The 25232-nt window shown below is 37.7% G+C and overlaps 1 protein-coding gene and 1 pseudogene across 4 annotated transcripts in view; one reads left to right on the top strand and one right to left on the bottom strand.

The window, feature by feature from the left end:
* Vps13b (vacuolar protein sorting 13 homolog B) overlaps positions 1–25232 on the bottom strand; it is a 513205-nt gene that overhangs the window by 412217 nt on the left and 75756 nt on the right. For all 4 annotated transcript variants that reach the window (XM_085679117.2, XM_085679115.2, XM_085679119.2 and 1 more), the window contains exon 17: positions 22100–22281. In XM_085679117.2, coding sequence (XP_085535243.2) covers positions 22100–22281 — 182 coding nt within the window. The remainder of the gene's footprint in view (positions 1–22099; positions 22282–25232) is intronic.
* Positions 7326–8625, top strand: LOC148118881 (NHP2-like protein 1 pseudogene; annotated as a pseudogene).

The raw sequence follows: 25232 nt of genomic DNA, 5'->3' as shown, positions 1-25232 counted from the left end.
TGGCTAAGGCTGAGGTCATCTATTTACTCACTACAGCAAGGAACCCGCTAACAGTACCGCCCAAAGTACAAAGAGTTCTTATGTGCTCATCATGTACAAAGAAACTCAATAATCACTTAGTGGTATGAGTAATGAAATATGAAATATATCAGAAATAATTTTATATAAAAATATTGTAAGTACTACTAGCTCAACTGGTCACCAAAACAGAAAACCTAAACTCTATTCAGCAATCTATTCTCATATTTTTAACAAAACAACTAAATTTTATTATTTGTTATTAAAATCTGATTCTAACTTTTAAAAATAGTCTTTTACTGTAAAGAATTAGAACTTGAAATACAAAATTAATATGGAAAGAGGCAATTTTCCAAGTAAGGAAATCATTGCCACATGCATACATAAAATTGTTTAACCTTATGGCATTAACAAGTTGAAGATATCATCATTTTGTCTTTATATTTAAAAACTACTTGGAAATTAATCAAGGAGGAGGAAAAGTTGAAACCCATGGTGCTGGTTTCTTACACAGAGCCCAGGGCACAGCACTATTCACAAGTAAAACTAGTTACAAAAGTATGAACATTTGGGCAAAGAGTGTTATTAAGGGTGGCAAATTGATCAAATAGGAAATGTCAACAACACCAACCATCTTGGTTTGTGAGAATCCCTCTTGCTATACTCCAAGTAAAACTGATATTAACAATTATTACTTAAAAAACAATGCCCAGATATAACACTGTCATTCCATTATTCAGAAGGGGCTCAAGAAAGAACGTTTCTAAAATGAGTCATGAAATGATAATGGACTGACGCTGAGAGTGAAGTTCCAATGCGTCTTCATGCAGACAGAAGGACATGACCAGCAGATGACCAGGACACAACCAGAATTCCTGTATAGCAGTATCACTAAAGCTACAGTGCGGGCAGAAAATCTACGCAAATGCATTACAACAGTCCCAGTTAGGAAGGAAAGAACGCTAGCACAAGTATCGTTCAAAGCCAGGATACAGCTGTTCAAAGGCTGAATAAAGCCTCAGAAATAATGTTATTAGCTACAATTAGAGAGAACATGGTGTTTCACTTTGAACAGTGAATTTTATATACCTTGTCACATCTGAATGATTTTACCAAATTTTTCCTAGAAGGGGTTCCAAGATACACAAATTGTCAGTACCGGTGTTACCTGAAGCTATAGAGGCAACTGTTCAAAGTGCTCTTTCCTCAATCAAGGACACAAAGGAAAGGAGCCACATGCTACATATGCTACAGATGAAACTAAAAAGTAATAAAATCATTGACTACTCACTATTAAAGCTAAAGATAATAAAATCATGAACTACTCACTATTAAAGCTAAAGATAATAAAATCATGAACTACTCACAATTAAGGCCAAGGGAAGCCAGTATACACATCATTCCACATCACTGCTCCATGGTAGAAGAGAAGATACAATGAGAACTAGAAAGAGTCTGCAAAAAATGTCTTTGTCTGTCAACCGTGAGAAAGACAATGCTAGTGGTATGTGACCACCAAAAAAGAGAAATTTTCAAATATTATGAAAAGCATAAAATAAAAAGGTATATACATAGTAAATAAAAAACCTCATAAAATTTATATATAAAGGCAGAAGATTGAAAAGGGGAAAAATTAAAGTCACATTGTTCTCGTGTTTTCCTTCACATGATTTCCTTTAATGTTTTGCGATTTTATAATTTGAGTTAAAAGAAAATAGCCACTCTATACAAAGCCTCATGAGACCCACCATAAAATTAAAAGAATTAGCTGTGGCTGCTCTTACTATTAATAACTGAAGAATGCAATCCTAACTTCATAGCATCGACTCTAGTTCTGATATACACGGTTCTAAACGTGAGCTGGTTGTTTCCCAACATATCTCAATACTTCCTGTGCAAGACTTCCCGTTGCACTAAGCTTGGAAAATATGAGGTAAATGATATATTAACTAAAACAATCATAAAAATACTTAGAAAGTAAAAGGCTCATTTAATGAAATAAAAATGTTTCCATATGCTTCCATGAAGTATTATTTTCCCAGTAAACGAACACATTCAAGATTTTATTTTGGCTTCGTTTCAGAAGAAGCCCATCTGCATAGCATAGTACTTACAAGCACATCTCGGTCATGCAATAGTTATATCACAGCTCATATATCAAATAAAAGTCACGTCAAGCCCACACAGCCTCACAGAGCCAAAGTCGTCCTTACCATTCTAAGTATTCCTATGAGAGTTCTCATTGCACCATGCTGCTAATGTCACGTGATGTTTGCTAAGAGGTTAAATCCTAAAATGTCAAATACTTTATAACACAGTTGAGAATGACCTAAAAGAACCTAACTCTTAGTACTTATAAACTGTGACCATTCCCTTTCAACAGCAGCAGGTGCAAAGGTAATACAAAACCATCATGATAGCTAACTATACTGCAACTCTTTAAAAGAAAAAAAAGGAAGCATTCTTTGTGTCCAAAATACAAGGAAATGATAATGCTGCATTTAATGCTACAACTAATATTGTGAGATTTCTGAATGCAGTGCTATTGAGCTCCACATTACAGACTAGAGAGATGCTGGCTCTAGAGAGGTTTATCAGCTGCACTGATCTGGCTGCACAATCCATGGGGCAGCTGCACTGTCCTTTACTAAGGGCATGTCCTCCATGCCATGAGAGAGCATGGGCAGTGTCACGGCATGACGTCCTGTGCTCCAGTGTCCAGTGTCCCTTCCTCTAACTGATGGGACACTATATGAAGCAACAGAGATATCAAGCACTCAAAAGGGTGCCTGGCACATAGCAAACACTTAATATCTGACATCATTAATATTTTTCTGTAACAATTGCTATAATTTTGAGAAAGTAATGTTGTATAACCAAGTTTTTACTCAAAAATTATTTCAGGTAATATTTAAAATCAAGTGAGATATATTTTTCAAACACACAGTAAAAGAATCTTTTTAATTGTGAAGTGTCCTTATACTAATGAAAACTATGTAGAATTAACGACTCATTGATAATGAACTCTTAAAAACTGCATTAAGACCATTACTTGCAGTAAATGTTAAAAGCTATTTGACTATAGAATTCACATAAATAGAAACAAATGTCCCCATGGTCCATTAGAATAAAATGAGAAACATTTAAGGAAGTAGATAGCAACTTATGGTAAATATGGGGTGTGGACTGCAAGAAGATACACAAGCTTCTGTGGGAAAGGGTGCTAGATAACAACCAATAAAACCAAGTTTAAAAGTAAATGTCTTGAGGTTCTGTGCTACCTTTTTTTTTTAATTGATTTTATTGAGCTCTACATTTTTCTCTGCTCTTCTCCCTTCCTCTCCCCTCCCTTTCTACCCTCTCCATGGTCCCCACGCTCCCAAATTACTCAGGAGATCTTGGTTTTTTTAGTACTTCCCATGTAGATTAGATTCACGTATGTCTCTCTTAGGGTTCTCATTGTTATCTAGGTTCTCTGGGATCGTGATTTGTAGGCTGGTTGTACCTGCTTTATGTCTAAAAGCCATGTGCTACTTTTAAAAAATACCACTGGTTGTTCTTTACACCATCTAAATTCCTTATAGTTTTATCTTATTTTCTTTTATATATTTTTTAAAAAACCGTCTTTCATAAGATTATAAAACAAGCCAATAAATAGTTATTCCTATTAATGTAATTACTCACCATAATGATAAATCACACAAAATTTTATATCCACATTTATCACTAAAGAAAATAAATTTTGAGAATGTAAGCAGCATGGTGAGATATCATAAGCAATGAAACACAACAGAGGCATAGGTGGGAAGGAGGTTGGGGAGAGCTAGAATTTAAATCTTGAGGATCTGACTATACCATAGGAAAATAGCCAGCACTTGAACAGACTCCTCTGTCAACAGCATGAACAAAGATACTAATAATGAGTCCCTGAACCCTGAAAGTTATTACATGGCCCCATGATAAAAAAAAAAAAATCACCATGCCATGGCCTGCAGGTTCCCTAATCATTTATCAAGTGCAGAAAGAACCATGTGAATGAAACAAATTGGCTTCTTCTCTCCTCAGTGAAGGGCGGGCTCCTCGGGTGTAACCAGACATGGTGAGATAAGGATGCTGAGCTGTGCTGAGCAGGACGTAATCAACCAACTAAGAACCTGGGACAAGGGACTCTGGTTGAAAGCACATGAAAACCCTCCTTATAATGAAGACTGGAATAAAGATTAATGTAAGACTAGCACCCCATTTATCTGGGGCACAGCCAGTTTCTAAGGCAACAACAGTCCTGCAAATGACACGGTTATAGAACATAAGAGTAACCTGGCTTCAGGCATGTGAGTTTTTATGTCTCTGCAGCATGTTCAGACATAGAAGAATAATGCAAATGTATAGCAACTGAACATCGTTCTCAAACGAAGTCTTGCTTATCATCTGCTACCCAAGGGTGATTCTATTCCCCCTTGTATTATTACACAACAATAAAGTGTCTATGACTTTCAAAAAAAGAAATTAGTAAGCATAGTCATTGCTAACCACAGCAATGTTTCATTAGCAAAAGCATTTTGTGGTGTCTCATTCATGGTCACATCTGAGGCCTGCAAGTCACTCTTCTGAATTTCCCAGCAAGAACAAGACAAGTAAGGGAAATAAATACCACACAGACTAAAAAGAAGTGGGTAACTGGACAATGGATGGCAATAAACTTTTATATTCTAGCAAATATATCCTTCCAGTACTATGAGCCAACAAATACCTTGTTTACTACAAATTACTCAGTCTCTGGCATTCTCCTACATTTGCCCCAAGCACATTTGGCTAAACCTAGGAGAAAAACTTAACCACTTGAAGTGAAACAGCACACTCCTGTCACACACGGAGGTTCACGGATAGTGACACAGAACTAGAGCTTATGGTGTCTGTAAACAGCACTACAATTGTCCAACTACAGCCCCCACATGCAGTGCACAGACTTCAAGGCCACTTTCATCCTGGTCAGCACTGTTTTGGATGGGTCTGTCATAAATGGTTAGCCCTGGCCTAACTGCTTCTATTAGAAAGTAGTAAAATTGGAAACTAAAGATTAGATGCCACAAACTGTAAGGGAAAAAAAACAAAACAAAAAGCACCTGGTCAAACGCCCATGTTACGGGTGCTGATGGCACAAGAGGAGCTACCCGGTAAGGAAAATGACAGTGCTGCTGTCTGGAACCACAGCATCACAAATAGTGCAAAGGGGGAGGAAATAAGTGACTGATACAAAGTTATCCCCCTTGGTAGATTACTATTAAACATGAAAACAATATATTGTAAAGGTGGCTATGTTCGTACATCACTCGTCCCTGTCTAGCTGCTCTTAGAAAGCTGACAGCAAGCCTTTAACTGCTACACCCCACACACACTCTACCTATCAGCGAGTTGATGCTATACCACTGGAGACACCAAAATTAAGCTGTGACTTTTTATTAACTTCTGAGGCCACACAATAGAAGTCAGCAGTGTACCTTTTAAAATAAAGAACATAGTATAACTCAACTGCAATACTGGAAGGACACTCTAAAACACCTTATCAATCCACAGGCACCTAATACTGTCAACATTCAAATGGTCTCCTGATATATGATCCACGTTACTCAGGAATGAGGTAGATGACAACTAAGCACAGCTCTCATTATAGAGGAGCACTGCACTTCTGGTCGCCCCCAGGGCTGTTACAGAAAGAGTGGGGGTTAATTTGTGCTGCCAGTCAGTAAACTTTTCTATGAAGAACCAAACAACAAATAGTTTACACTTCAGAGCTGGTAGGTGGTCGCTGTAAAATTGCTGTTATTGTTATTATGGTTGTTGTTGTTGTTGTTATTATTATTATTATATGTTTTTGAAACACCTTGGCAGTTTTAAATGCCAAGAAACATTGTTAGCTTGAGGACTGTAGAGCAGGCCAGATCGGGGCAGCAAACTAATTTTGTCAAAAAGTTGCAAGACAGTAAGAAAGAAAAGTTAATGTGCCACCTTCAGTCATTGTTAGGTTTTAATTTCCTACAGCTTTATGTTTTAAACACCTACTCCTAAGACGGCTGTTATTTAGGGGCATATGTTGAAAGGTAGAGACCCAGCTGGTAGAAGTAGGTAGTTAGGGGCAAACCTGCCTGTAAAAGTCAGACCAACTTCTCCTTCCAGCATGACTCTGCTTCCCAGTTCACCACTAAATGAAGAGCCTCAAGCACTTGTTCCCAGTGTCACAGACGAAATGGCTCCAACCCATTGGCCTTGCTCAAAATAATGAACTTCTGAAATGTCTCTTAACCCCAGAGCAAAGCACACTCCTCCTTAAGTTGTGTCCCTCAGGTATTTGTTAGTGATTAAAAGGTAACAAATACAGCCACATTATCTTCTTAGTAACAGCCTAAGTTTAAACTCCTGAAACTCACAACAGGTAAAGTGCCATGACCTCACTGTTTAACCAGAGCTATGACTGCAGCTCAACCACAGCCACCTATGTAATTCAGAAATCCGCAGCACATGCATGGTATTAAACAAAGACACCTACTAATCCAGATACATCTAAAACCTTGCTGGATGAAAATAAAGAAAGAAATGATGTGGGATTCCCCTCCGTATGCTACGAATACCATTGGTGAATAAAGAAACGGCCTTGGCCTGTTGATAGGGCAGAACTTAGATAAGTGTGGAAAACTAAACTGAATGCTGGGAGGGAAAAAGGGCAGAATCAGAAATAAACCGATGTGCTGAAACTTTCCGGGTAGGCCATGACCTCATAGTGATGCACAGATTTTAATGGAAATGGGTTAAATTAATATGTAAGAGCTAGCCGATAAGAGGTTAGAGCTAATAAGCCAAAGAGTGATTTAATTGTATTTAACTATTTAAATACAGTTTCTGTGTGATTATTTCTGGTCTGTGCTGCCAAGCAGCCAGGAAACAAACAAGTGTCCTCCCACAACAAAGAAAAAAAATGAAAGTGTATTTCCACATTCTTTTCTTCCCATATAAAATATGAATTTTACAGCAGATATTTCATAGTTTATTTGTTTGATTTCCCTCATTTCAGACTAGCCATACATAAATTCTCAAAAATCACATGTGGCACAGGCTGGAAAGATGGCTCAACGGTAAAGAGCATTCATTAGCTGTTTTTGCAGAGGTCCTGAGTTTAATTCCCAGCAACCATATGGTGGCTCACAACCATCTGTGATAAGATCTGGTGCTCTTTTCTGGCCTGCAGGTAGAACACTGCAAACATAATAAACAAATAAATCTTAAAAAAAAAATCACATGTGGCCAGAGGCTAAGATACCAGACAATTCTGAGTTATTAAATAAATAATTCTCGTTTTCCGTGCGGCGCTTTCAGTCTGTCGGAGCTCGGCTGTTCTCGACCCGCGGCGGGGCCGGCGCACCGCAGCCATGACAGAGGCTGATGTGCACCCGAAGGCCTAGCCCCTCGCAGGTGCCCATCTCACCAAGAAGCTGCTGGGCCTTGGTCAGCAGCCGTGCAACTACAGCAGCCTCGGAAAGGAGCCAATGAAGCCAGCAAACCCGCAACAGAGGCATCTCTGAGTTCATCGTGATGGCAGCAGACGCTGAGCTGCTGGAGATCATCCTGCACCTCCCGCTGCTGTGTGAAGACAAGAATGTCCCCTGTGTATTCGTGCGCTCCAAGCAGGCCCTAGGACGGGCCTGTGGGGTCTCCAGATCCGTCATCGCCTGTTCTGTTACCATCAAAGAAGGCTCCCAGCTAAAGCAGCAGATCCAATCCATTCAGCAGTCTATTGAAAGGCTCCTGGTGCAGCCTGTGGCTCTGCCCTTCCTGTCTGCTCCCACCCTACTCTGTATCATACCATCTGTTAGCATGTAGTGTTTTCGGCCAGTTTCTATTATAAATATTGTACTACATCTGGTTTTTGTATTTTTTTATAGTCTTACAGGGTTGTTCTGTCCCATCTCTCCATCCTCTACTACCATTTTTGAATCTGTTTCACTTAATCTAAGTGAGATGATATCTAAGTTAGGTGAGAGGCAGAACGTCACAGTTTAGCAGTGGGAAGAACCAGGAAAAAACCTAAGCCAAGAATAGTGTCTACTTTCATCTGCAAATTCATTCCTCTGTGCAGGACAAGATAACAGTAACACTGGTCTCTCATGCCTTTGCATATGAGATCTCCATAAATGCTACCATGACTGAAAATCTTTCTTTGGGAAGCAGCCCCTCACACCCACTGTCATTTGAAGAGAAAGTCTGATAATGTTAAACCTACATCCAAGTGCCATTTATTAATGTTGTGTTTTTGATATGTGTAATCTTCTATTCTTACCCCATTCCCTACTGAGGGTATCAAGGCAGTAACAATTCAAAGCTATGGTCTGCAGACTCAGAGGTGGCCTGAGTTTGACTGCGTGGATCTTGAAGAGTGACAAGGACGGAATAGTTGGAATAGAGTACTGGGGCTGGAACTTAGAGCAGAGAATGCTATCAGGGACATCCTGCCCTTCGCTGAATGGGGATTTCTTGTGGGGCTGTTTGATACCCACTTTGGGAGTCCTATCCCTTTCCTCCCTCAACAAGGGTCAAATGTATTCTTTATCACATGAAGAGAGTAAAAATAATGTTGTTCATTCTTGAGCATCATAATAAATATGTTCATATTACATCTTAAAAATAAATAAATAAATAATTCTCAAAATGTCATATAAACTTTCATCTCTCATTTTGCCTTTTCCTTAGTCGCTACTCCTCCTCCCCACCCAAACACCTGCTGTACTCATTCATTCATTCATTCATTCATTCATACTTTGTACAAGTATGAGACTGCACCCCTCAGGGAAGAAAAAATAAAAAGTAAGCAAAAGATAATTAAAACTGAACTTTGGGTAATTAAGCTAAGAGGCATGGGAGGAGAAAGCAGTGGGGTAGGAAGTATAAACTGACCATAAAGGTGAGGCGAGGCGTGCTCGCACATGAGCAGGGAGGCTGCTACAAGTTTGAGACCAGATTGGCCTGTATCTTAGTTATGTGAAGCACGATTAATAAAAACTCAGAGACAGACATCGGGGTTCAACCTGAAGATCAGAAAAGCAAAGCAGCCAGCCAAAGGCTCTTACCTCTACCTCAGACCAAGAAAGGTGAACCCGCCTCCAGGACACCACCGAATGAGACTGAGAGCTGACCTCTCTGGTTCTTGGAATTAAGGGCCTGCACCACAACCTCATGGTTTCTATCGCAAGCTAATGTGGCCACTGAGATTAAAGGTGTGTGTCATTGCTGCCTGGTGTGTAAGGCTGACCAGTGTGACTGTTTTACTTTTCTGATCCTCAGGAAAGCTTTATATACTAAAATACAAATGAAATGCCACTACAGTCATGGTTTCTATTACTGTGAAGAGACACCATGACCATGGCAACTCTTATAAAGAAAAACATTTGGGACTGGCTTACAGTTTCAGAGGTTCAGTCCACTATCATCATGGCAGGAAGCAAGGCAGCATGTGGGCAGACATGGTACTGGAGAGGGAGCTGAGAGTTCTACATCTTGATCCACAGGCAACAGGAAATGAACTGTCTCTCACACTAGGCATAACTTGAGTACAGGAAACTTCAAAGGTCACACTCACAGTGGCACACTACCTCTAACAAAGCCACACCTCCTAATAGTGCCACTTCCTACAAGCCAAGCATTCAAACCCATCAGACTATGGGCCTCATATCAATTCAAAGTACCATAACCTAGATACCAAAAAAACAGCAAGGCAGCCAGGACTACATGGCAAATATCCCACCACCACCAAAATAAAATAAAGTTGAACTACGCCAACAGAGAAAAATAGAGGAGATTTTTAAATACTTTCAAATAATAGAACTAAAAGCTGTTCACTCAATATTCATTCCTCTTCTTTAGCTACTAATTGAAACTCTTTTCAAGGCATATAGCTAGAAATATTTGCCATTCATCCCCTCCCTAACTAGAAAAAAGGCAGATACTACGCGGGGGGAGGGGGGGAGACAAAACCAAAAAAAAAAAAATGGTTTTAAAGAACTATACAAAAAAGGGGACTAGTGATTAGCACAATAAAAGCACTTACCATATACCTATGTGGACCAGGGATCAAATCCCCACAAGCACACCCACGGGAAGATAGAGACAAGGGAGGCAATGAGCACTGTTAGAAGTGCACGGCCAGCTGAGGGACAGGGCAAGGAAGACAGGAGGGAGAGCACACTCGAGCAAGCAGGCACAAACTATGCAAACTTTTTTTTTAATTATAGCTGAATCAGGCAGTGGTGACACACACACCTTTAATCCAGCATTTAGGAGGCAAAGGTAGGCTGGTCTCTATGAGTTCGAGGCCAGCCTGGTCTGCAAAGAGAGTTGCAGGACAGTCAAGGCTACAAAGACAAACGCTGTCTCAAGAAACCTACTAAGAATAAGAATAAATACAAATTACACCATCCCTAAGACTTCTTAGAAGTCCTTGCCTAGAAGTTGTCTCTTGTATGCAACATTCAGGAACTTCATTTACCCCCATTCTCTGATTCTAAGTTAGTTGACTCTGTCTAGATTTTATACCAATAAAAAAATACTTTACACTGAACAACTGCTTCTCTTTTTGTAGCCTGGAATTCTGGTACTTGCAAAGCAGAGTTGCTTATATGAAAAGCACTCAATGAAAACCTTGAGAATTGAAAGAAATGCCCTAGGCAGAAACATTACACAGCTGGTACATTCTTGTGTCTGGTAAATGGAAAAAAACTGAAATACACCGTCCAGAGGGAGGCACGTCTCCTCAGATCTGCTCGTCTGTCTTGCCTTCATGACCTTACAATAATGCTATAGAAACTCTCATCCAAGGGCTACTGTTAATACCCACGAGTCCTTCTAGTGAAATTACAAGGGTAGAGATGATGGCTTTGAGGAATGAAGATACAAGAAAGCACACAGCAATTCTACTTTAAAAATCTGTCCTATTTAACTTAAATTTCATAATTTAATTTTAGCTGATAACTTTGTTCATTTACTCATACATATAGATCTTTAACTTCCCATCCTCTATACCATAAATAGTATCACAGGTAGGAGAGGAGGGGGGAAAAAAGACATACTATTAAAATTAGCATAATTAGTTAACTGTTGACACTCTGAAACACACACAATCTCTATACATTATCCAAAGTGAATATCACTTGCTGAGGAACAAGTAATGTACACTGACTACACTCATGGAAAGTATTTCTAATTTAAAGAAGGCCCCTTTAAGAAACTAACATTAGAACATTTGAATTTGGCTCTGAAGAAAAAAGAAACTGATAAATTTTAAAAAAAGAAATGGAGTACAGAATCAAAAGAAGTGAGGGACAAACCCATGCAAGGAGAAGCACCTCTTCTCACAAGTCAGCAGGACAGACTAAACTTGTACCCAGAGTTCTCTGAGTTAACAATGGTAGCTTCATTGCATTTAAAATTTTCAAAGTTCATTTGCTATACAGCAGCAAAGAAAACAGAAGGGGATTTTATGATGAAGTTTCTCTAGAAGATCGAAAAAAAGTTGGAGAAAAATGAATTATGTTGTGAACATATTTACAAGATGAACGTGTCAATAATTTATGATTGATTATGAGCAAAGGTCTTTGAACTAAGGCCAGAAGTATCAGATACCATTATCAACTTATGTATCTGAGAAAAAGTGTTTTTAAAAAATAGTGATTTAAAAAATAAAAGCAGGGGCTGGAGACAGGGCCCATGGTTAAAAGTGTGCACTGCTTTTGCAGATGACCTGAGTTCATGTACAAACCTACTCAACGCAGCTCACAGCTGCCTGTATCTCCAGTTCCAAGTGCCCATGCCTGTGCTCTCTAAGGGCACCTGCACTCATGTGCACACACCTATACATATATACATATGTACATACACATACCTCTCAAAATATAATTTTTTAAAGAGTAAAAATAAATAGTGAAGGGGCTGGAGAGATGGCTCAGTGGTTAAGAGCATTGCCTGCTCTTCCAAAAGTCCTGAGTTCAATTCCCAGCAACCACATGGTGGCTCACAACCATCTGTAATGAGGTCTGGTGCCCTCTTCTGGCTTTCAGGCAAACACACAGACAGAATTATGTATACATAATAAATAAATAAAAATCTATGTTTTAAAAATAAATAAATAAATAAATAAATAAATAAATAAATAAATAGTGAAGATTACTTGAAGTACAGGAGTTCTTGAGCCTCAGATTAAACCAATTTTATGAGTTACAAGGCAAACCATGAATGAGTATGGTCACTTTTTCACAAAAATCTTAATAAAAAATAAGTGTTTTAACTATCTATTACAGCTATTCAGCAATTATGGAATAAAAGTGGACGCAATAATATTTAGAAGAACAAGCACAACTATATTTCAATGAGATTCTATTCAGATCTGGGTTGCTGGAATATGTCTATAATCTCTGTATTTGGCAAGCAAAGGCAGGAGGATTGAGAGTTGCAGGCCAGCCTGGCCTGTATGGGAAACCCTATGTATATTAAAATACATGCACAAATACAAACACAGAGCAAAATTTGCCAAACTTCAATCCTGAAAATATATAGAAGGTAAAAGATTACATGGTTGGTCTAATTTCTATTGAATTTTTAAATGCAAAGATGTTATGGTTTCGATCTGAAATGCCCTCCACAGGTCTACTGTCTGAAACATTTGCTCCCCATTAGCAAGTACTGTTATTCTGAGTGGCCGTGAGTCTTTTAGAGGACGCCTTTGTAGCCTGGTACCTGGTTCCAACTCATTTTCCAATTCCTGATGGATTGTGATTGGGGAGTCTCCACCACACATTCCCACTGCCATGAATTCACTATTCCCTCCTTAATATAAGGGACCAAAGCCCTCAGAAACCATGAAGCAAAATAGATCATTCTTACCTCTCCCTTTTTCTCTGCTGTATTCCTGTCACAGCTACTTGACAATAACAACACAGTCAGGACGCTGACAAGAAAATGAAAACAACCAAAGAGGCTAAAACCTAGCAGCCTGATGTGCTAACGCTGGTGCCGTGGGGCCGTGGGGACAGTGAGAAGCAGATCCACAACAAACGCTAGTATAGACAGAAAAATGATTCATCTTGGAAGACTTGAGTAATAAAAAGAGAAAGTGGCCCAACACAAGAAGCAGATGTCCAGCACCTGAAGCAGCCCCTCACGACAGAAGCTTGGTCAGTTCAAGGTCAGGGGTCATGCTCTGAGTTATGCACGCAGTCAAAGCAGGATTGGCTGCAGAGTCAGTCTGCAAGCAGGCTCTCAGAGAAATGAACAATTACTGAAAAATCAAAGTGACTGCTTCCTAAGGGAAAGATCTGAAATGATGATCAATTCAGACAGGAAAGAAATGTATATGGACATTCCACTGATGAATTGTTCCAACTCATAAACAACATTAACCTAATATTACATGAAAACTAAATGTTTTCTTCTAATTGATGAATAATAAAATGAATAAAGGATTTTAATTAATTATTCTTTTCTTTTTATCTTAAAATTTAGAGCAAATACCTAATTAGATAATCAAACCAACAATTTATTAGCTATTTTAATTAAATATCCTTAATAAGTATTTAAAATTAAGTATTAAGAGCAAGCAAATAATGATAGCTAATAGGAATAGCCTATGGTGCATAACAGTATCATCTATTACAGCAAACTGAATTGAAAAAAATATCATAGCACAAAGCTACTGCAACTCAGCCAGGCTTGATGGACAAAACCTCAACACCAAGGCCATGATCTGGGGCAAGAGAACTACAAGCTCAAGATTAGCTGGAACTAGGCAGTGAGGTCTTATCACAAAACATGGCAAAAAAGGTATTTCAACAGAATGATGGTTATCAAAAACTACATGTTGGGGCTGGAGAGATGGCTTATCAGTTAAGAGCACACTCTGCTCTTCCCAAAGACCTCAGTTCAATCCCTGGCACCCATTTCAGGCACTTCAACGTCTCCAGGAGATCTAACTCCCTTCTCTGGCCTCTACAGGTAGCAGTTCACTGGTGGTACACACACACTCACACACACACACACACACACACACACACACACAAAAGAAATAAAATAAAATACATGTTATTATGTATTTCTCAGCTAGATTGGAAGACCTTTGAAAACACTTAATAAACATCACATTTGTTGGACTGAGCTGATGAAATAATTCATAATACTACTACAAAGGAAGAAATAATAAATTTTTGACTGAATTTTAAAAAAAGAATTTAAAGAGGAAATTTATTCAGATTAATAAAGCCTGGGCTGGGCAGTGGTGGCGCACACAGAGGCAGGCAGATCTCTGTGAGTTCAAACCCAGCCTGGTCTACAGAGTGAGTTCCAGAACAGCCAGGGCTGTTACACAGAGAAACCCTGTCCCAAAAAAACCAAAAATTAAAACAAACAAACAAAAAAAACAAATAATCTGAAAGAACAAGTAAAATTTGGAGCATATGAAAAGTCTGACTTGACCTAGAAACCTCATGGTATGAATAAGAACATCTATAAGGAAACATAAAAGAAGAAAAACAAACATCATTTTGGAAAACAAAGCTACAAAATATTGGTATCACAATCATTTCACATGGATTTCTACTTTTTTATGACAAGCTTTATCTTTCAAGATTATTCATGTCACAAATAAAAGTACTAGCAAGATCAAGAGAAAGAATAACCATTTAAATAGACTGGAGACTACATGGCTAAGGAAGTTTGGGACCACATCAGCAGCTGAAGGTACTCATCCTTGCCCACAGGGGTAGATTTTCAAGTTCATTCTCCAGCACCACAAACAAAAATGAGTTCAGTGTAGCTAGTGATGCTGAACCAGCCCAGACTTGAGTTCATTTTTTGACTTTTGCTTTTTATGAGGAAAGGAAGAACACAAGTTAAGTTCTGAGATTGACAATGGTAACAGCTGCATCACAGCACTTCCCTAAGCTTCTCCTCGCTCTCTTACCTACCATGTCCTTTTCCTCCAATTTCCCATTGTCCTGGTTATGATGAAGTAGAGTGAAAATATACACCAGACTCATCCTTCAAAGAATCACATTTCACTTCCCATACAAACAGCTTAGAATGGGTATCATTCCTGACTTGCACAAGCAACATTCCTTCTATCTCACTGTTCTCATTTAGGTCTTCCAACTAATAAATATAGAATTCAAAAGAAGAAGAAACTGAGTTATGGATCAATTCCTCAAAAACTGGATTATTGTTTCACAGGGCAAAAGATGAATTCTCTAAAAGAAACATAAAATCTACCGAGAACAAAAGAAGAATGGATGCTGAGAAACTTGCTGATAAAACATTTACATCATCAACAACAACAAAAGAATAGTTAGCTAGGATATCTCATTTTGTTTGTATTCTTCAACACAAACTAGGGCTAGTATGGTGAGACGACCTTTAGGAAGCAGAGATGGCGCTAGGGAGGTCAGCTGAAATGTACAGCACAGTAAACCTGGAAGGAAAGGGAATTCCCTCAGCCCCACAAGGGCCTCCAAAATAAAATCAAAGCTGGCATCTCGCTTAACAGTGAAATGGCAAAGAACTTCCCTCTGCACAACTGAACAAGTGTTCCACTGTCACCGTGCCCAATAAAAACTGTGGAAGGTCTTAGCTAAGCCAGAAGAAGACAGAAAGTTAAAATAAGTTATTATTTTCCTCTACTCAGCCCTGCCATCATTTCCATGGGAGTGATTAAAACTCGAGAACAGAAACAAGACGTAGAAAACAGAGGACTTTAGAAAATAGTGATTGCATAATCTTAACTAGTGAAATCAGTAAGGAAAACAGAAATAATTTGTGATACACAGAAAGGAAAAGAAACATTACAGACCTGAAGCACGGATTTATTTTTCAGTACTATGGTTCCCAGATAATGGAGAACTAACTTACGACCAGGGGTCGGTTGCTGACATCCTGTCAATGATAATCACAATATGGTATACTAACAGAGAGGACTCATAATTCATGCAGTCTGAACATATTACACAAAGACATCTCCAATGATGGCTGCAGATCCACAGCCCCCTTTGTATCTGGTAACTAACAGTGATAACCTAACCCCTCTGTGGCAGTGGTAACCAGTGTCTGTTCTCTGGAAAGAGTCACAACCTAAAAGTGGGTAATGATACACAGAGGTGCTACAACAGGTTCCATAGAGCAAAACTGCTTCCATCTTGCTGTGTGCAAACCAAACCAGGTCACATCTAATGCTCCATTCCATAATCCAGTTTGTCAGTACTTAACAAAAAAGTCCACTAGAAATACTGAATCCCAAAGACGCTGAATATACTGACACAGGAAGAAATTTCCACTCTGGGCAGAAGGCAAACCAATTCCTTTTCACTTTCTCAGTTCTATTACAGGCTCACTCTGACCATATGGAAGACTAGTGCAAGACATGCAAATAGTGGGCAAGAATCCAGTCAAGAGGAAGGCCAACACCTTAAAGATTGCATTCAGATGTGAGCAGACTGGCTGCCAGAAGGCTTTCTTGTCTTTTCTTCTGTTAGATGGTAAATGAAAAGTAAGATGCCTTGTGTCTATTCCTCCCAGCAAGTCTTCACTACAGGAAAATTTTTACATTGAGTAACTGTCCTTATACAAAGGAGACCGAAACAACAAAGAGACTATTCAGGAAAATAAGAAGAAGAAGGTGGAAGAGGAAGAGAAGAGGACAGAGGAGGAGGAGAAACAAGAGACAGAAGAGGCAGGAGAGCAGGAAGGAAGGAGGAGGAGAAAGAAAAAGAGGAAACAAGGGGGAAAAAGGAAAGAGAAGAGGGAGAAGGAAGGAGGAGGGGAAGAGGAGGAATAGAAGAGGGAGGGAGGAAGAGGAGGAGGAGGAGGGAGAGGGTCCATGGTGATAGCAGAGTCAGAGCTGGAACTGCAAACCAAAGAAAAGCAAAGTCTGACACCCACCAACGGTCAGGACAAGAAAAGATCCCCTAGAGTTCTCTACACAGACGACCAACACCCTGACCTCAGACATTTAATCTCCAAGGCTATGAGATGATACACTCTGTAATATGTTGTCAGAAGTACCGCTGATGGTGCACATTATATTATCAGCATCTTCTTACAAATTGTGTACATATAACCACTGTGTATCTTTAGTCCTGCTTGATCCTGTAATAGTTGATATAAAATATACTACAACCATGTCTATTTATGAATAGTTAATTGTCCCTAAAACTAAGCATATTATATAATACATTTTTCAAGTTTATTAAGTGATTAGAACAGATAAGTATATTAATAAGCAAAAAATCAATAAAGATAGCTGCTTAGGCAAAAAAAATGTGTTCTTAACAGATTTACACATTCCTCTATATCCACATCATTACCAACATTCACATCAACATACACTCTTGATATTTATATTTTCTGTAAGACTAACAAACCATGAGAAAGACAAAAATTGCATGTTTTTCAAAATTTCAAAGAAATACTTAATCTGAGTTTTTTTCAAGTCTTCACAGTAGACTCAGATTTTATAAAAGGTGTTTTTTCCTACTTCAAACCATTCACCCAATCCCTTCTGACAATGAGCTTCCCACATCCCCGCAAATAATAGTCATTCTTGGGCTAAGAGGTATCTGGAAAAAAAAAAAAAAACACTTAGAAACATTATCAAATGTCTAAAAGAGAAGACAGTAAAAAATTAACTTACACACATAATACTAAGATCCAAAATTAGTACTTGAGACCTATATAAATTATTGATCTATTAATAGTCATTTATTAGTAGCAATAACATGGTTGATAAATGAATTCACGATGCCTGGACATGAATTCAATTGAAAAGAATGATGTTCAAATCATTTATATTATGAATGTGTGTGTATATAGTATATTATATATGTATGTATATATTATGTATATACTATGTACAGATGTACATGTGTGTATGGTGGTTTGAATGAAAAACGTCCCCCATAGTCTAGATATTTGAACACTTGGTCCCCAGTTGGTGGTGCTGTTTGGGCAGGAGGGCTAGCAGTACAACTTTGCAGGAGGAAGTGTGTCACAGGGGGCACACTCCAAGATACGAGCTCTTAGCTTTTTGTCCTGGCCTTTATCTGCCACTTGTCACCCATCCCCATCGAGATGGATCCCATCTCTCTAGAACTATGAACTAAAATAAATCTCTCTTCTTCTGTAAGTTATGGTGTTTTACCACAGCAACGGCAAAGGAACAAGCACAGCACAGGTGTCTGACATTTTGAAATAGAGAACTCGATGCTGAAGAGATGAGTCAGTGGGTAAGAACTCGTTCTCTGAATGCATGAGGACTTGAGTTTGAATCCCAGCATAAAAACCCTACACCAAGGGCTAGGATGGTTGCTCACGCTTCTACACTACAGCTGAGATGCAGAGAGCAGATTCCAAGGCTCACAAGACAGCCAGCCCCGCCAAAACCCCAAGTTTAGGGTTCACTGAGACACCTTGTTTCAAGTCAACAAGGTGAAGAATGATAGATAAAGACACTCTGAAGTTCTTTATGGTCTCTGAATGAATTTGTACCCATATGTTTGCATGCATATATTACATACATGTAGTTTATACACTCGTACAAAGGGAAGAACACTAATAAATACATAAATATATATTTCAAGACTTGCAAAAAGATAATGGTGTTTTGCTTAAATTTAAGTATCAATAAGTTTTAGCTGAGCCTAAGAACTAAAGCCTATAAGCTAAGCAATCTAGAGGTAAGAAAGCATCATTACAAGACAGAGGCCAGCCTGGATGATAGAAAAAAAGACTCAGTCAAAAAGACAACAAAGACAAAGAAAGAGAAAGAAAAGAAGTACTCATCTTTTCATTGGAACATAGATGTAACTCAATTAATTGTTATTATTAAAAAAATATTCATAGGCAATGTCACTATACAGCAAGATTTTTTTAAACAAATCAAAAATAGAGAACTCGATGCTGAGATGGGTCAGTGGTTAAGAACTCTTTCTCTGAATGCATGAGGACTTGAGTTTGAATCCCAGCATAAAACCCAACACCAAGGGCTAGGATGGTTGCTCACGCTTCTACACTACAGCTGAGATGCAGAGACCTTAAAACACTTTAAGACATGTTTTCAGATTTGAAGGCATAGAAAGTAGTTTGAAAAGAGAGAAGGAGAAAGAAAAATATCCCACTGTCCCTCAGTCATCTTCTCGGTGGTTAAAGAGTATTCAATAACTCCAAAACCCTTTTTATATGCACACCTGGGAAGAATACCAAATCTGTAAATTTGCTCAGAGTTACACTGATGTGGTTTTAAACCGTATGTTTAAATGTTACAGTATGTATATTTTCTCCTCTCTTCTAAGACAGGAGAGTAAAGTAAGAGGAATATTTGACTTCACTCCACAAGAGACCTATTTAATAGTTTGGCAGTTGTATAAGTAAAGGTAGCTTGGCTAAGTCAATGTTGACGACATACAGAATGACATGATCCTAATGAGTTGGAAAATATTGGCTCTCAAGAGAAAAGACCAGATGCTACTGAGCTGAGAAAGCTACTGTATTATTGAATTTCATTTTTATGAGGTAAAATTTATTATCCAACCATTAAGGTATCCCATATGAAATCTTGCATAAAATACTTTTACAGTTACTTTCTGGAAAGTAGATTTCTATTTTAACATTAAGACATCAGTTAGACGAGGGATTCAACTATCCACTTCATCATTATTTTACACCTTTTTAAATCTATAAATTATTTCCCTGAAAATATCAGATCAATGGAACTAAGTCAACAAAATAATGAATGATCTGACTAGAAAGTAGAAACTATGGTTTTCCAGAGCAAATCAAATTCAGATGTAACTTTGTATTTTATCTTCTGGAAAAACAACAAGAGTTATTAGTTCTGTTTTGGTGACTATCAGAAATATTAACAATAAAGCTACAAAAAATGATTACATATAATAATACAAATTATGTCCAAACTTTACAACTCTAATAATATATTCTTTTAATTTACATCTTAAATGAAGTACAAGTATTCAACAGACTTCCATTAAATAATTTCAAATGTGTTACCAGATGTTAATCTTTACAAGTTATTTAAGGTCTCAAACACCAGGAAAATAATTTGAAACAATAAAAATAATAATAGAAACATTCAAAGATCTTACTTCAAAAACTTAGTGAATAGTTATAATATAATATTTCAGAGGGAAAAAAAGCATATCACATTGACCATAAATTTTCCCATGTGTAGAACAGAATCTATACCCTGCCAACAACATCACTGGTAAGAAGACAACATAATTAATGTATAAGGAGGCAGTAAGATAAATAGTAAAGCAAGCAAGACCTCCAGAGGGAATATCACTTGAAATAGAAATATGAAAAATAAGATAATTTTAATTATAATATTACTTTCATAAACAGCCTCAGACAACCTCAGAATTCACTAATTGATTATCTAATACCAAATACCCTGAAAACATACATAAAAATAACATTATACAGACTAAGCAGGTTAGGAATATGTTTGTATAGACACATACCGATATCCATATAACAACAACTAATGAAAAATTTGAGAAAGAATAAGGAGGGGTATATGGAAGAGTTGGGAGGGAGAAAGGGGAAGGGAGAAATGATATAATTGTATTATAATCTCAAAAGTAAAAAAAATAAGTTTTTAAATGGCCTTGCAATAGAGTGAGCTTACCTAGACATGGAGACTCAGTGAGAATACGAATATGGTATCAATGTATCCTACAAGGGAATACATTAAACATGTAGTTCAACCCCTTCTGTGAGGTACTGAGTGGGCAGAAAATCAGGCCAGGAAGCTGAAATGCAGGCCCTGGTTGATGTGAACAGAAATGACAAAACCATCAAAGTAGGCCCCCATGTCAGTGGCCAAAAAAAGAAGAGAGAGGTTGAAATGCCTTCACACTTGTAACCCCAGCACTCAGGAGGCAATGGAAGTAGGATCCCAAGTGTGAGGCCAGCTTAGGAAGAGAGAACAAAAGACAACTGGCAGACAAATATCCTCCTATAGACTGCCATGTGATGTCATCCACACCAAGTGAGGCCCCTATTCCCAATCCTCACAGAAAGAACTCTAACTAGAAACGCCTTTATACAAGAAAGCTTCCGAAACTTCCTCTAAAATAGATCACATTTAGGCTAGAAGAGCAAATGTTGACCAACATAAAAATATTAAACTTCATGACCTTTATTGTATCATAATTACATAAAATTATGAATAAATAGCAAAGAAACTATAAAAACAACATGGAAATTGAAATTTTGATTTGCAATGACAAGTATGTCACTGAAGATGACAGATAAATATATATATATAGAGAGAGAGAGAGAGAAAGAGAGTCATTCATATATATAATCTCATTTAAGTATAGTCATTCGTATATATATAAGAATATATTCATAAGAATATATATAAGAATATATTCATATATATATATATATATATATATACGAATGACTATACTTAAATAAGAAATAACTAAATAGCATACACATGTAACTAAGGTCTTAGCAACACAAAAACAGGTCAAACCCAAACTCAGAAGTTGGAAAGAAATAATAAATGTCGAAAATTAATTTAAATAGAGGATATTTTAAAAATAATCAGTGAAGCAAAGAAGTGGCACTTTAAAATGATATGCAGGGCTTGCAAACCTTTAGCCAAACAAACTGAAACAGAGAAGACAAATATTAGTGAGGGAAAAGGGTGCATGACAACAAATACAGATGGGAGGTAAAGGATCTTTAAAAATCTCCTATTTCAATAAACCAGAAACTCCAAAAGAAATGGATCAATCCCTAGACAGACATGACCTAGGAATCATCAGAGACACCAGGGCATCCATGTGTGCTGCTTTACTTACAACTGCAGTTTAAGAAACCAGTCAAGATGCCCACGAAATGATAATTGGCTTGAGAAAATGTGGTATGTCAGTCAAATTAGTATTTACTTTATAGAAATATACCACAAGTTGAGCATGCTCGACACAGGAATTTAAATATCAGTCACCTCTGAGGAAAACTGTGCTTTTACCTGCAGTTTGGAAGACTTCATTCATCAAAGCCTCATTCACTGCTGAAGAGCTGCTATTTCCAATATGAGCCCAACTCTGATATATTGCTTGCAGCAAAAGTGTCTGTGCTCTTGTCGCTTGAATTGTGAGATTTGGCAGTTCAAAAATACCTTCAGTTACAACAGTCTGAGACCTTTTGGTCCTATACATGAAATAAGAAAGAAAACAATACAAATAAATAAGTGAATAGCATTTACATAGAATATAGTAGAGAAATTAGGTTACATTGAAATTGTGTATGCTGTGCATGTGTATACATATATGTGTAATGCTCATGTATATGCTCATGTATGTTTATACATGTGTACATGTATGTAGACAGAGAAGCCAGAAGCCAATATCAGGTCTTCCTCAATCATTCTACACATTTTCTGAGACAGCCTCTCACTGAACCTGGGACTCCCCACTTTGGCTAGACAGGTGGAGTCCTCCTATCACAGCCCCCACCCTGCCTCCACTGCCATCAGGGAAGCTGGACAGACAAACATTCTATCACTACAAACACTAGTAAAGAATACAAACAACTGGGTCATCTACAACGTGAAAAATGTATCAAGACCTAAGACAATGTACTTTCATCTCAACAGAGTGCTGGGCAGGGGAATACAGCAAAAGCCATGCTCCTAGAAGAACCCCTACTGTAATATGAGCTATACAGTTATTACAGAGTGGATACTTGGTACAAGTGGGACTTCAGTATCTCAGAATAAAGATACTTTATACAATACTTTAACTTTCAAACCATCTGATGTCATGTAAAATGGTTCCTAATGGACTACACAGATTTGAATAAAAATGTAAACATATGCAAATACAAAAACAATTTAATTATTCTACATTTATTATTTCCCAAGACTGAAGAGTAACTCTTTTCTTCAGATTTATTATTAAAAAAAACATACATTACACAAGTCATTTTTCTATACAAACAAGGTAATTTTGTCATACATATCAACTACAAACACAAGTATAGTTTACTACACTCCTTTTAAATTAATATTTAAACTAAAACAAAAAAAATGATTTGGCAACACATAGTAGCTGATACAATGTACCAACTATTGTTGATATAACAATATCAATAGGAAAGTTTTTTCTCTTTCTTTTGTTGTTTAATTATATTTCACAGGTTAGCCAAGCTAGGCAAAGTAACAAAGGTCTGTGTTTCTCATTACCCAGTTCACCAAATCGTCATGTTATACTATCTTTGCTTCAGAAAATATTTAGAGATCAATAGATTTTACAACTTACAGCTACTTGGGGACTCTTTAATATGTCAATGCAAATATACAATAAAAGTGTGACTTTTCCTTTGATTTATACCACTACACATTTATTTAAACAAAGCAGCTCAATATAAAATCATACAAAAGCATCTAACAAGTTCTGGACTCCTCTTAAAATATCACTAAGCTGCATTTTAACAGTTATATTGGTTAATATAAAGTCATAAATTTGGCAAATGTCTAAGGTTCATATTCAGAAATCATGGTATAAATATGTGTTCACTTTACATAATAGATTTTTAAACTATCAATTCAAACATCACTCTCTAGGGGAAATAAACCCTAGAATAACTAGTGGGATAAACAACTCATTAAAACTCGACTTGGACAAACTCCAGAATAAACTGAAGGAAATAGAAACAAGTAGGTCTTAATTGCATAGTAGCAAATACTTTAAATGAATATACCCTAATTACAATTTAAAAGACTGTGATCTGTCATTTCCTGGCAAATTATAATAATATAGAGGCAATCAAATTTCTGTGCCAATGTAATTTCTATTTTTAAAAATTCTTGCTTTCAATACATAACAAGAAAATTCAAAAGTGTGGTTCCTACTACTACTGGATACAAAGAAACCGTAAGAAGTCTTCCACATGCACCCTTCAGGCACAATCAGCCATTCATTCTCTTTAGGACACACTCCATAGCCATTGAAAAAATATTATCAGCAACAGCCTGACATAAAGATTCCTACAGAGATCCCAAATGCAAAGTTTGAAAACACAGATTGGTTCCCAAAACTTACTTTTATTATTGCTCACATCCTGTACAATAAAATAAGATTAGGTCATTATTTTCCAAAATTAAGTTAATACAAAATCTTACTAACTTATGAGACTAGGTAAAACATGGAAAATTGTGGAATTTTCTTTCTTACAGAACAGTTACTGAACTGACATTAACATTTCATACTCAAAATATAATCTTTTAAGTTCTTTCTAAAGCTCAAATGATAAGCTAAATGAAAGTTGTATACTCTCTACTCCCAGTCTACTTCCCTATCCCATATAACCACTTTCTAAAAATGAACATGCACAGACTTCTGTGCGCCCATTGTGTGCACTGCAATGACAAAAGTTAGTTTGGAAATGGATGGGCATGTGCTGGCCTGCTTCCTCCAACTAAACTCCATCAGAGTTAGAATACATGTCCTTCTCTGTGCTCTCTCAATGTGGCGTAGAGCTACACTGCAAGGTCAAGGTCCCAGGCAGAGCTTCTGAGCACCCTGTAGCCAACATCACCAGTGGCTAGCTAAGGACACTGTGTACACTACACCCTGTAGCCAACATCACCAGTGGCTAGCTAAGGACACTGTGTACACTACACCCTGTAGCCAACATCACCAGCTAAGGACACTGTGGACACTACACGCTGTAGCCAACATCACCAGCTAAGGACACTGTGGACACTATACCCTGTAGCCAACATCACCAGCTAAGGACACTGTGGACACTATACCCTGTAGCCAACATCACCAGCTAAGGACACTGTGGACACTATACCCTGTAGCCAACATCACCAGCTAAGGACACTGTGGACACTACACCCTGTAGCCAATATCACCAGCTAGCTAAGGACACTGTACACTACATCCTGTCATGTTAAGAAATAGTCCTTGGGCAGCAGAGGAGAGGGTGCCTGAACTGGCCTTGCCCCATAATCACACTGATGATTATCTCAAATATCATCATAGAATCTTTGTCTGTCGATGGATAAAGATAGAGACAGAGCACTGGACTGAGCTCCCAAGGTCCAGTTGAAGAGCAGAAGGAGGGAGAAGATGAGCAAGAAAGTCAGGATCGCA

This window comes from Myodes glareolus, chromosome 19 (assembly GCF_982192425.1).
Source record: "Myodes glareolus chromosome 19, mMyoGla1.1, whole genome shotgun sequence".
Classification (NCBI taxonomy): Eukaryota; Metazoa; Chordata; class Mammalia; order Rodentia; family Cricetidae; genus Myodes; species Myodes glareolus.
The sequence above is the reverse complement of the archived record's forward strand: the minus strand, read 5'-3'. Positions and strand labels throughout refer to the sequence as shown.